The sequence below is a fragment of the Haliotis asinina genome, chromosome 10 (genome assembly GCF_037392515.1).
Source record: "Haliotis asinina isolate JCU_RB_2024 chromosome 10, JCU_Hal_asi_v2, whole genome shotgun sequence".
NCBI classification, from domain to species: Eukaryota; Metazoa; Mollusca; class Gastropoda; order Lepetellida; family Haliotidae; genus Haliotis; species Haliotis asinina.
This window is the reverse complement of record NC_090289.1, coordinates 49,750,596-49,764,856: the sequence shown is the minus strand read 5'-3', so window position 1 is coordinate 49,764,856 and position 14,261 is coordinate 49,750,596. Positions and strand designations below refer to the sequence as shown.

The 14,261-nt window shown below is 41.6% G+C and overlaps 1 protein-coding gene across 1 annotated transcript in view; it reads left to right on the top strand.

Annotated features, from left to right (window-relative positions):
* The window catches only part of LOC137299024 (major facilitator superfamily domain-containing protein 6-like), a 36,463-nt gene extending 23,209 nt beyond the window's left edge, over positions 1–13,254 (top strand). Inside the window, exons 2-7 of the mRNA XM_067831497.1 lie at positions 2,553–2,660; positions 3,214–3,375; positions 6,826–7,056; positions 8,105–8,173; positions 8,866–8,915; positions 9,502–13,254. Of these exons, the coding sequence (XP_067687598.1) occupies positions 2,553–2,660; positions 3,214–3,375; positions 6,826–7,056; positions 8,105–8,173; positions 8,866–8,915; positions 9,502–9,615 (734 nt within the window). The 3' untranslated portion in view covers positions 9,616–13,254. The remainder of the gene's footprint in view (positions 1–2,552; positions 2,661–3,213; positions 3,376–6,825; positions 7,057–8,104; positions 8,174–8,865; positions 8,916–9,501) is intronic.
* The last annotated feature ends 1,007 nt before the right edge of the window (positions 13,255–14,261 follow it).

Below are 14,261 nucleotides of genomic sequence, written 5' to 3'. Positions count from 1 at the left end.
GTATGTATGTATGTATGTATGTATGTATGTATGTATGTATGCTATTCTTTTGAGATGGCACTGGCTGACTGATTTTCAGATCTGACATATCCGTATATGTTTCTGTTTACGGATGGGCGGTTTGGAAGCCTAGTGGTTAAAGCGTTCAATTGTCAAGCCGAAGACCCAAGTTTGATTTTCAACATGGGTACAATGTGTGGAGCTCATTTCTGGTGATACTGCTTGAAAATTGCTAAACGCGGCGTGTAGTCAAACTCGCTATGCCCCTGTGTATGCGAAGTCAGTGTTGGCTTTGAGAGGTGATAGATAGGTTTCTCTGGGGTCATAATATCCGGAGCCGATGTATTAATCATCCACCACGTGATGTTATTACATTGTAACACGCCGTGATCTTCTTTTCATGGAAGTGATCCTTAAAATATAATTGTACCGGTAAATAATGAAAACTGTCAAGGAAACTCTCCTTTCTCTTATTATTCGCCCCTGTTGAGATATTTCAACGTAAAAATGTAAATTGTTTTTCCCTCCACTCTCAGCCGTGGTTGATTAAGTCATACCGCATGCCGCGATTTATACAGAAACTGAACAAAATTCAATATCCGTACCGTCGACAGTTTTTGATGTAGCTGTGCGGCATGGCGACAGTGATGTATCAGGAGCTGTTGACGACGCGGCAGAAAACCAAGACTAACACCTTGCGTCTAGTGACAAGCCGCCATCATTCTCAATCTCCTGATGCGCACCCTCTGGAACCGAAATGCATCATGGGACTTTTTCATGTCAAAAACTGCCGCCTCTAATCTTGCTAAGAATAGGCCACCTGCAAACTATTGAAGACATGCATTCGCCGGGTTCTGCTTCTGAGAGATGATAGCGCTCTTGCAGTCAAATCAATTCAGGAAATCCCGCGCATCACCCATATCCTGTAATCCAATTTCACTACAAAATCCTCACATCTTGCACCCCATAATTTGTCATATGTACTTACATCAAGACGGACCAATCACCTCTCTGTCACGTGTTCGTGGTGGAACCTCATCACGCCCTTGAAAGCGGAGTAATGCTGCTCTATTGACTGCCATGATGAATGGAACGTGTCTGCAATGTGTATTGATCAGGCACAATTATTCATTGCATGGGAGAGATTTGGTGGGACGTGATCAAATGAACAATAAAGACCCGACTGTGAATCCATGTCTGTCCTGCTACACTTGTCGGGGAATGAAACCTGTCACATTCTAGCTGTGCATGCTTACTAAATGTATTTCATGTCTTTGTGGCAAGGTTCAATTAACAGCGCTCCGTTGTGCCTGGTCAAACGGAAACATTGTGTCAGACTCGTGAGATCTGTGGATTGATTGCGTGATTTGATTGACACACATTCCAGTATGGCCAGCTAAGATAATCGAAAAAACTGAAGTGCTGCTTTGTTGAGGGGAGGGTTCAAGTTGCCACATATTAATTTCCAAAGATGAAAGACGAAGCGTGATGGCAATGAAAACTTTATTATCAATGAATTTTCTCTAATCTTTTTTTCTGAATTAACTCTGGATAGAAAAGGGGCATACGTAGAAAGTGTTATTGATTCTTGAATTAACAATAGACGAGACTGAGTCAAAGGCATTATCTGGTAGACTATACCATGTTTTGCCCAGTGGTAAACAATCCTATTCGTAGAATACGTCATCTGTGAAAACTGTTTACGAAATCACTGCAAATACCACCGGGAGCATAGACGTCACGAATCTGACGTCACAGGTTTTCCAGAATCAACAGTAATGTTACTCTGACCTTCAGACTCAGAGAATGATAGTTCAAACGTTTCATGAAGAACCGGTGTCATCTTTACATAATGAATCACTGTTGTCCGTTTTCAGCTGTGTTGCAAACAGTCTATATGGCGATGGTTGAGCAATACGACTAAACATCGCAAGAAAGAACTGTGGTTTTATGTAACACACATAACCACATATCATTTACGAATCAGCTAACAAATTTGACGTAAAATCCGACATAGCGGTGATAATCTTTGTGAATCATTTGGTTGTTTGCAAACCAACCGACTCTTCACCCGGGTACAATATGTTAGGTCAATTTCTGGCGTCCTCGGCGATAGACTGCTGGAAAATTGCTAAGGGTAGTGACTTATAATGCTCACATTTGACGTGAATGTGGTCAGTCCCATGTTGGGCTCCAGTGTAGCGACCACAAACTTTCCAAGTCCCGTGCTGGGATTCAAACCACTGACCTTCTGATCAGAAGTCGGACGCCTTGTCCACATGAACAAAGAGGTTAAGCCCGTCAGCAAGCTGACAAGGTAAGGGTGTCATCTTTTGGATGGCTCCACGCCCTGTTACACTAGCATAAAACCATATACACAGCCACAGGTTTACGTACTCGGTGGTTTTTATCTTTGGTATTATTTTGAAAAAAATAAGAACGTTCTGGGTGTTTGGGTTTGGTATCCATTTGAAAAATAGTAACACATATAGAAGAAATGCCTCTGCAAATGCTATGAATGTATTGCTAGACGTGCTTCCTTTTCTCCACAGGCCACGTGAGAGTGCTGTATGCTGGTCTCCTTGGCAACGTATTGAGGTTTATGTACATATCATGGCTGAACAACCCCTGGTGGGTGCTCCCGTTCGAGTTCGTCCAAGGTAGGTCCTGACGTGATTGGCGTTGTACAAATCTAACAACATGGCACAAGTGCGATGTACACACAGGACACTGCAGCGCTAGAAGGATTTACATGTATGTACATTCCTTTGGCCAAATGCCGTTGCGTAAAGTGCATGTTGTATGTGAAGCTATAATCTCAAACTTTGAAAATGCTTGATAATCAATGAAATGTTGTTGTATCTCTTTGAGTTAAAAAGGATGAATGTTGAAGGACGAACATTTTGTAGACATAATGACAATACTGCACTGGAGATGAAAATCATATTTCGCATCCAGTCCATACATTGCATACAATATGCATAAGCACGTCTTCGTGGTTTAATCCCCACTTGTCGTAGACAAATCCGAATTATTTCGTATGACACCATCTTCAAACCGAACACACGTCATGCAGTACATTAGCATGTCCATGACATTGGATGTGCAGGGGTGGGGGTAGGGGCGGGGGTGGGGATGGGGGGGATGCTGGGGTTGGTCTTGTGGGACTGTGTCAACATGAAATGTAGAAGCATATCCTGTGTACGTCTTCAGGCCTGACGCACGCTGCTGTGTGGGCGGCATGTTGTTCCTACATCACTCAGGCCATCCCCAAGTCCCTCAGGGCATCGGCTCAGGGTATCTTACAGGGCCTGCACCACGGACTTGGGAGGGGCTGCGGCGCAGTGTTCGGCGGCATCCTCGTCTATCACTATGGTAAGTTGACAGTAACTATACTGTCACTGTTGTCATTGAAGGAGTCCTTTTTGCACACTGATATTTAAAATGAACCATTCTTGATGTATCAGATCATGGTAGAAAAAATAGCTGACGACACCGATACGACAACGCACTTCTGCTGACCTTGTGTAATATTAACGAATAGATAGTGCATGTGGTGTTAACTCTCACTCGTTCACTCGAGACTTATTCTAGAGACTTCACTGGCAGTACTTTCCAACTTATGCATCGCTGGTTGTTGTATATAGAACTACACAGGAGATGCAATAGTCAACGTGAACAGGTGGGAAGTTTCATCAGCTCGTGACAGAACATAAATGTCGTAATACCGTAACATTTAATCGTTCCATTGTTTAAAAGATACATGAATAAATCGATGACGCTAGAATGGTCCGATTAAATAGTAGAAACAGCGGCAGATTGCGATCCAAACGCCCACACTAACTCAAAAGAACCACAATCAGCTAGTGCAGTCTTCACAATACGCACTTGGATACAGCCCCAGCGTGAAGTTGGATATACTTTGGTATGTTGGGTAGCCAAAAGGTTAACATCTTGCCTCGTAATACCCAGGTCAGATTCCCGGTACATGCAATGTCTAATGGCGAGTGCCGTGTCGTAATATTGCTGAAATGCTGAAGTGCTGCCCAAGGAAGCTTAAAACCCCACTCTCTCACCTCGAGAGTGGTGTTTGGTGGAGAACGAGGATCAATTGGTAGCACTGGTTCATCATTTGGACCATCCATCTGATTCTTGATAAGTCGTTGCTTTCGGGAACATGATAAATGGATGCATTTGAGTTATGATTGTGACTCACAAGGCGTAGACATTAGGTAAATGAAAAAGTGAAATGTTTCTCGGGTATTGGAGCATCACTTTTATTTGTGCCCGTAACAATTTTTTTTATTGGCATTTAAAAAAATAATTTTGATTGGCCGCGTCCCGATCATCCATTTGTTCACCATAAGGGCGAGTGTCTGTAATAAACGAGTGTGACTGAATCTACAACTCCTCAACACGTCGCCTACACTACACTTCCCAAGCTGTATTTCAGAGAGAAAAAAAAAAATCTGTTCCTCCCTCGTCACTTTTTTCTATCATAAATTAAAAAAAAAAGTCACACCGCCCTCGTCACTTTTGAAAAAAAAAACGTGACCGAGAAATATTTAATTTTTTTACGCAGCCTTATGTACATGGTATGAAACCTCAATGTATGCATGTTCTTTTGCACGTCAGGGGTAGTCCAAGACAACAATATAGAGTGGGTTCCTGCTACAGGCACCATGATATATAGAAGTGATGGATTCTACCAACTAATCATTGGCTAATATGATTTGACGGTTACCATATTTTGGGTCAGTCACACTTTTAAGTTGTAAGAAATACTGCAGTATTAAGTCCTTGTGGAATAGACCTGTTTATCCACTATAGGGTCACCTTTAATGAGATATATTAACACTGATTAGTTCGCCGAGATAAGTGACAACGTGAACACCTGAGACAGGTGGGAGGGTTTCATAAGTACATGATTCAACATAAAGTTGGTAATGGTGTAACATTTGGAAAAGGGTATCACCACATTTCACTATTAGTTCCATATAAAAGATCCTGGCTAAGACGATTAAACTAGGAACAGATGATCTGACAAATAGATATGACATAAATTGCAATGTAGCGGGGCACGGAAACATTGAATTGAAATGTTTGAGATGATGCAATTCATTTGACACTGAAAAAGCGACATAATCAAAACTAGATATTAAGTATAAAGCTAAATAATAAAGTGAAATGTTTCTCGGGCATTGGAACGTCACTTTTATTTGTGCGCGTAACAATTTGGACTTTGGCGCGTCCCGATCATCCATTTGTCCACTATAAGAATGAGTGTCTGCAACAACCGAGAAACATTTCATTATTTTATGCAGCCCAAAATTTACAAATTAGTATTGCAAAATAATTCTTATGTTCCTCCTTGTCCTCCTCCGGAAATAAAAAACCCACCAGTGAAGAGACACAGTGGGTATAGCATTGACTGGTAATACTGTGGTTTCTCAATACTGATGTTTCTGATTGCAAAACAACAATATATACCAGTGAATTAATACATATTACCTTTGTCCTTGAACAAGCGTTATCTCACTCCACAACCACGTGTGTGTCCAGATTTCATCACAGAACAGCTGCGTTAGGCAATCAGTGGCACTGTTATCTATGTCTAGATTGGCTCCTGGCTTCTGTTTGTCAATTGTCATTATCAAGAAGCGCTAGGTAACTGCTGTTACGTGTTGATTTCAGAGATAAGAATATAACGTTACCCGTGAATCAGCCAATAAAAGAAGTGGGTGTAAAACCAACAATCAACACAGAACTGTGATGCGCTTAGCATTTGATGATTAAGTCCGCAAATCAATGAATAGCAACACAAAGGTGCCTGTATCACCGTGAGAGTTCACAATACAGTGGCAAACCAAATCCAAGAGTGAGTGAGTTGAGTTTTAGGCCGCAATCAGCAATATTCCAGTATTGCGGCAATCTGAAAATAATCGAGTCTGGACCAGACAATCCAGTGATCAACAGCATGGACATCGATCTGCGCAATTGGGAACCGATGACATGTGTCAACCAAGTCAGCGATCCAGGCCACCCGATCCCGTTAGTCGCCTCTTACAACAAGCATAGTCGCCTTTTAGGGCATCATGGGTTGATGAAGACCTACTCTACCCCGTACATTCCCGGATCCCAAGTCCATGACAGTAAAACACATGAGCAGTAATCAAAACACTACAATGTGAATTATCACCTGATAGTAAGATTAAGTTCGAAGTTACAAATACGCCTGGGTATACTTGTACATAAACTGATACAAGCAATGCTAGTCTCCCGGTGACTGCATGTGATGGGTGATTAGTGAAGTCCCCAAGTGTATCTGTTTAAGACCATGCATGATAATACCATAATATTCTGTCTAAATCTGACGAAGTTGTGACATAGCACACAGCTGCTCCCCGCTGAATCTACAGTAACAAGGGAGGTGGGTTAGTCTAGTGGTAAAACGTCCACTCGTCATGCTGAAAATCCGGGTTCGATTCCAAAACTCACTCACTACAGCTGTAATGAAACAGTGTTGTACACGTATAACATTGGTCACAACGCAACTGTCTTCACTTGCTTAGCCCCCAAACGCGCCATGTTATCCAGTTTGTTATGTCAATGTGTACATAACGATCTGCGTCCTAATTTTCAGTCAGTGCTGAAGGCGTGAAAACATACTCGTAACGTCACACTACATCCATAAATATTATTTTGAGTGTTAATTTTAGGCAGCAAAATAACACTACATCCATAAACAGTCTTTTGAATGTGTTAATTTTAGGCAACGAAATAACACCATATCCATAAATATTCTTTTGAATGTGTTAATTTTAGGCAGCGAAATAACTTTCCGGGCATATGGCGTGTGTTGCATCATAATTCTGGTGGTGTACCTCGGCGTCAACTACTTCCTGGAGGACCGGGGCTTCTTCTCCCACGGGGGCAGCACCAAGATGACACATCAGATCCTCGAGGAGAATACCCATCTTGCACCACATGGAGTGCCTTCCGGTATGGCACGTGACTTGTCCAGCAGTAAGCTCGACCAAGAAGCCCTGAATACAGGTACAGCATTTAGTCATTTCTTATCCGAAATGGCATTTTAGGTCGTGTTCAAGGGTATAGCACTTAACTAACGATCTGAATGTTCCCGTTCATGCGTGCTTGCTTGCTTGCTTGCGTGCGTGCGTGCGTGCGTGCGTGCGTGGGGGCATGCTTGTCTGTGTGACAGTTGTATTCGTCCGCCTTAACGCTGATAGCCCTTTAAGATGCTAACTGTATGCAACAGTTGAAGGTGTATTGCCCTCCCAAGTCCTTGTTTTCAGAACCTCTTGATACCGGAAATAATGAAACAATACATTAAAAGATCTTAACAACCTTTTGAATAACGCGGGCAGGAATCAACCAGGGACCTCCGCTCCCCGTGAGTTATTCCTTTAGAGTGTAGAGACTCACTCAGGATTATCGGCATACGGGTGCAGAGTCTAAGCCTAATTTGCCACCAGTCGGACCGTTATGTGTACTGATTAATACGGTAACCACATTCAGCAATATTGCAGATTGGTCTTCAAAAGAAGGAGTCTGGAACAGTCGCCACTTGGGGCAAGTTGGGGTTGTCTGGGGAATATTCAACGACATTGCAGAAGATTAAGCCGACACTGATATTTCCTCTTGTGTGTGACACTGTAACTAATGGTGGTTCAACATTTCATTGCTATTCATATTTCACAATGACGACCAGGAGACAAAGATTGCAATTCGCATGTTAAGTTCATTCCGGTTTAATGATTTTAAGAAAAAGTAATCCCAGTCCGTTGTTTTGGAATTATGATTTGTGTTCTGAACCAACCAGCGCTCGTGACCAGGTCGTGTCAGTCCGGGATAAGCGTTGTGTCCTCCGTAGAACCTTGAAATACACTTTTGACGAAACATTATGAAGATTTTACGTCCACTTTGGTCAGTTCAAATCTTTTCTCTGATACAGTTTTCACAATGACAGCAGGTGGACAAGTATTGAGAAACGTTGGAGGATATTTATTATAGTTTTCTGCGAGATAGTTTCATATTTTCAGAGTTTGCTGTGATTTCATGTTGTATGTTTCGTTTTCTGTAGACTACGGCGCGACGACATACGACGGCATGAACTCCTTGCCAGTGAAGAGCCCGGGTTCTGGCCCCAGAGGTTGGTGCACGACAATACCTCTGTTTGGAATATAGGCGGGGATATTGATCAAATTCGCGTGTGCATTTTTCTGTACATTATTAGTTGTAAGCTGTAACAAAACCAGATGTTCCATGATTTGTGTAAAGACTCCAGTCTTATAAAATAATTTTCTATCAGTTAGCTTCAAGTATATCATGTATAACACGTGTCCATAAAAGAAGAAAGGAATGTTCAACTGTTATGGATCATGTGCATTAAAATACTATAGTGCGTATCAATATTCGTGAATCGTTTAGTTTTGTTGTTAAGAGAGGATGGTGATTATTTAGTTGGAAATGTTTGTGGCAGGGGTAATTTCTGGTATACGTAGACCAGAGGGCCAGATTTAGAACTGGTCTTAAGCAACCCCATGAACCCATGCTTGTCGTGAGAGGCGACTAACGGGATCGGATGGTCAGTTTCGCTGACTTGGTTGAGACATGTCATCGTGTCCCGATTGTGCAGATCGATGTTGATCACTGGATTGTCTGGTCCCGACTCGAGTATCTGCAGACCGTCGCCATATAGCTGGAATATCGCTCAGTGCGGGGTTAAACAATAACCACTCCTAACCAAACTAAATAAAATCTCCAATGCACAATCGTTGGTGACTACCTGAAGTGCTCGTAAAATATTCTGTAAAGGGAATTTAAAACAATCACGTGTTTCAGGTTTCGCAAATGGGAACTATAGAGGCTTTGACGATGGGGCCTTTTCTCAGGTATGTTCAGGACACGTGTAGCTTGGGTTGTACAACAAGAGTAATCCTAATGTATATGTAATGTGATATCACTTAAAATTGGTAATGTTAATGAGCTACTTATCACACTCACCTGTAATTACGTCTTCATGTGACGTCAGACTCATTTATAGGCTAACTATTAGCAATGTCTATCAGCTTTCAATTTGAATGCGCAATTGAATTGAATATTTTCCCATGATATCGTTCCAGAACCATTGCTTACACTTAGTTCGGACATGACATAAACATGATCCTTGTAAAAGGTTCTGTTGCATTTTACGGAGATTGTGTGATGCACGTTACACTGTTACTTGTCGCATGCAACAACAGTCATATTTCAGGTGTAAATAGTTCATTGTATATACATAGGCGGATCAAGACGGGGGAGGGGATGGGGGAGGGGGATGGCTGAAATTTTGTTAAATCACAAGCAAAAATGAAGTGTGCACCCTTCCTAATTTCAATAGTATGCATCCACCTTTCCCAGAAAGCTCTATCCACCCCTGATATGTTACCCATGTGTTTGGAATTTCTATATACATACTTCTATTTATGTATTGTCAAGGGCTATCAACAAGGAGGCCAGGACAGTCTGCTGATGCAAGAGCCGCCCAGCATACCCACACAGATATACCAGCAGCAGCCCTATAACACATACGACCAGGGTTACGGGCCCTGAACAGGGGCACATAACTCAAGCCCGCTCTTGAACTCCATATTCCTACAAGCTCAGTCGTGTACTGTAGTTAGTTCAACAAGATATCGAAAGGCGTCACGCAGAAAAGCAGCATTAATCTAGATACTGTGTGTAGTTAGATATTCACTCGTTGAAATCGAAATAACGGTTTCTTATAGGAGTCTAGCAGACCTTTCCACTGTTGTCATAGTTCTTCGAGTGACGTGGTGGGACTTAACCTATTACACCAGACAGCTGTGATGTCATCATCTACTGACGTCAGCTTCATATGAAGATCGGTTGACATGTTAACCACGGACATGTCGACATGGTTCGTATGGTTCGTGGAAGTGACCACGTGATGGGTGATACGCCCACCACTGGATGAAGACAAACGGTTGGTTGAAAGGTAACCATGGTCCGGTTGACAGGGTAACCACGGACAAAGCAACAAAATATCGCTTGAACGAGATGAAGAGTTATCAAGATGAATCCGCTCGCATGATACAGTCGCTCTACAAAATACCGAAAAGGTCTACGTCAATGCAGAAAATATATAAACTGTCGTCATCTTACTGGGTTTAATGACGGCACATCAACTATACTGATTCTTACAAAGTTATATTTAGGTGCATTATCCCCATTGGTCGAGACATCTTTTAATAATTGTGTCTAGCGGTGGTATTCTGAAGGTGTATCAACTCAACTGTATCAGGTGTGGAGAAGTAGAGGTATCGAGATACCCAACAACATATGTGATGCTAAGCCCCGTATCCTATCAAACGAAGCTTACATATCATGCGTATAGTCATCTTGTGTTCCTATTCTGTTTAGTGAACGTGTAAGAAAGTCATATCAGATCGTCAGTGGCGGATATGCACTTATGAAGCTATGCCTCGTGGACGTCATTGTTCATAGAATAACCACAGCTAGAGATACCATATTGCTGTCGGTGGGCCTGCATTTGTCCATCACTGGATAGCTACATGAATGTAGATGGAATAACGAACTGAGTGTTGTGAGGTACTATAGAACAGTTTGCATGTTAGACTTACAGGTTCCTGGCCATTCATTACATCAGTACGCGTTAGAATACTCTCACTATTTACATCTTTACGCGGTTATCAGCCCTCGTACACACATTGTTGACACCCTCGAAGGAATATCATATCACTTATTTATCAATATAGTTTGAAATTTGAGTTTTCCAAAAAAGTATTTTCGGTTGCACCTGAGATTTTGATGAAAACATCAAGCGGAAGTATTTCCCTTGAATTGATACAGGAATCAGTGCTTAGAGTTTCTGGAAAAATGTGTTTTTCGAGTTAAAATGTGATACTCGTTACGTAGAGTGTGTAGTGAATGTGAGGATCTTTTCTGTCGTGTTTACGGCTCCATGTTGTATAGAGACCACACATTTATGTCTGTCCTTATTAGGTTGATGACAAAGCGGGGACCGTAACCAGTCACTGATCCAGCTCTATACTGACATCAAAGTGGTTTGCGATTGGTGAACCAAATGCAAATTATGTAAACAGACAGGCTGAAACCTGGCTATCGGACACTCAACCAATTACTGATTCAATTTTAACTGATATCAGTGTAGTTTCAGCGGTGTGTATAACATTCAGATTGAGACCATTATCCTAAACGCATAAAATTTAAGATCCCCCCCCCCTTCTTAATGAGACGTTTAAAAAGCCCAAAATAGCAACGCCCCCTTCCCTCCTGAATATATATCGTCAGTCTTCTTTGGGGGGCATTTTTGTTGTTACAAGTTGTAAGTTGTAAACATGATAGAAAACAAAGTTCTGTGGATTGTCAACTTCTTTAAGGCAAAAAGTGCGACGTTTCGGTGTGGGTACTAAACACTGTTATCAAGCAATGATCTGCACTGAAACCCATTGCAATAACGAATAATATGACTATCCATAGAACTTGGTTTTCCTTAAACCGACAGTTTAATCGTTGATCTAGTACCGCTATAGACCTTAACACATTGGTAGGGTTCCATATTGGCTGCGTGTAGATAGCGCTGTTGGCTTTAATGTATAAAGTCTCGGTGATTCCTTTCTCGAGCGACGTGTATGATTATGTTTGTCGCTGTTAATGGCGACCAGATGTCGCGTTCTGCAAGGACAGTCCGCGATGCTTTGTGCCAGTGTCATTTTATATTTACAGTTTGTATATTTCCAGTTTTGATAGTTGACATAAAAGTCTCTCTTAGCAATATGCGCACGTGACTGTGTGCCCTTCAGTGTACGTAGCAATAGAACCAGTATATGTAGTCAGTGTTTATGTGCGTTCGTTTCATCGGCTAACAAAAGGGGGAATAAATCTAATACAACTGTGTACAACAGTTGCCTTTGAGCTATGCCGCCATAACCAACACCTCAGAAACGTACGGGTGGAAACTCCGCTGTTAATGCTATCTTAAACACACAGGTCATTACTCCACGATGTAAGAAAACCAACGTAAGCGTTTATTTCACAACGTCTGAACAGTGCGTGAATGTACGTAAATAAATATTTCATTAAAGCTTGCAGATTGTTACAAACCATTTTCAAATAGTGTTGTAGAAGTATCGTGATATGAGTCAAATACCTCATTGCCGAGTTTGTGACATATGATTCAGCGAAGATACATTTAAAGTGTGTAAGTAAATGTATGTGTAGAGTGGATGTCTACTAGCCTCCTCACTTTAGTTAATATCATTTTACAATCTTAATGAAATGATGACCGCATCAAACAAAATGTCACAATTCTGTGAGCATATTTGCGTTTCTAAGGAGTCCCAGAATCACATCATCTGCTCAAATTCAGTATACTTTCCGCTTATGTTTCATTGTTTGACAGCACCATTCCTGAAACCCTGGATTCCACCGAAGTGGTAATACACGTCATGATGTCCCTCAGATTCGAAGTCATTCAGGTTTAGCAACGTTTAGCATTGTCTCGACGAGCTTTCATACATCAATATGCATCCCCATGCGTTATCAGGTAAATGTACCGGCGATGTGATTGTCATCATCAATATGGTTTGCTGATGAATAAGAAACATTATATTGTGAAAACACCCGACTCGTTCATATGACTCAGTAGGGTTGTCGTGGCATGATAGAAACTAGTTATATTTAAGAATGGTGTGTCCATGAAATTCTTTTTAGAAGAATATTGCATTCTGTTTGAACTTCAGATATTCGTGTAATACTGATGTGTCACACATATGTCATACGGCTTACCTGCCACTGTGTAATATAGATACTATTGTAAAATAGGATACATACTTTTCGGCTCTCTTCGAAGAGATAAGTTTTTTCTCTCCTCTGTCACTAGTGAGAAAGACTAACGGATGTACATGTGTTTTGTGATATGATCCTTATTGTGACGAGAGTGCCAGGGCACTTGTTATGTTTTAACAGTTATCACTTAAGCGTGTTGTCACTGTGCGATAAGATATGACGCATTGTGACACATGATGTACGTCACAAGTGACGTCGTACTATCGCTGTATTTTCACACGTACTCATGTGATATCATTGTTATCATTATAGTTTAATGGTTCTGAAACTTGTTATATTTAGAGTTATCATGTATAGCCTGTCAAATCAAAATGAATTAAATGCTATTCAAACACGGAATTGAGTTTGTATTTTTAAGTCAATATTTTTGGAATAGGTTAATGTCTTCGTTGATTGGCATTTTGAAGTTGGTTCAATGAAAAATTGAAAGTTCTTACGGATCTGCAGCTTCTCGTGGATGAACAGCTCCCCAGTGACAAGATACCATGGGTCTGCAACTCCCCAGTGACAAGATACCATGGGTCTGCAGCTCCCCAGTGACAAGATACCATGGATCTGCAGCTCCCCAGTGACAAGATACCATGGATCTGCAGCTCCCCAGTGACAAGATACCATGGATCTGCAGCTCCCCAGTGACAAGATACCATGGGTCTGCAGCTCCCCAGTGACAAGATACCATGGATCTGCAGCTCCAGATGCAAATGCTTGGCAAATGCTCTTGAATCAACAGCTCCCACAATGACATATTGTCATGAATCAACAGCTCCCACAATGACCATTTCTCATGAATCAACAGCTCCCACAATGGCAAATTCTTATGGATCAACAGCTCCCACAATGACAAATTCTGATGAATCAACAGCTCCCACAATGACAAATTCTCATGGATCAACAGCTCCCACAATGACATATTCCCATGAATCATCAGCTCCCACAATGACAAATTCTCAGGAATCAACAGCTCTCACAATGGCAAATTCTCAGGAATCAACAGCTCCCACAATGACAAATTCTCATAGATCAACAGCTCCCACAATGACATATTCCCATGAATCATCTGCTCCCACAATGACAAATTCTCAGGAATCAACAGCACTCACAATGGCAAATTCTCAGGAATCAACAGCTCCCACGATGACAAATTCTCATGGATCAACAGCTCCTACAATGATCGATCTACAACTCCCACAAATACAAGTTCTTGAGGATAGGCAACTTCCCTAATGACAATTACATGTTTTCATGTATGAGCAGTTATCACAATGGAAAGTTCTTATGGACGAACAGCTACCCCCGACTTCAAGTTCTTAGGGATATGCACCTTCACTAGTGACAAGTTATTATCA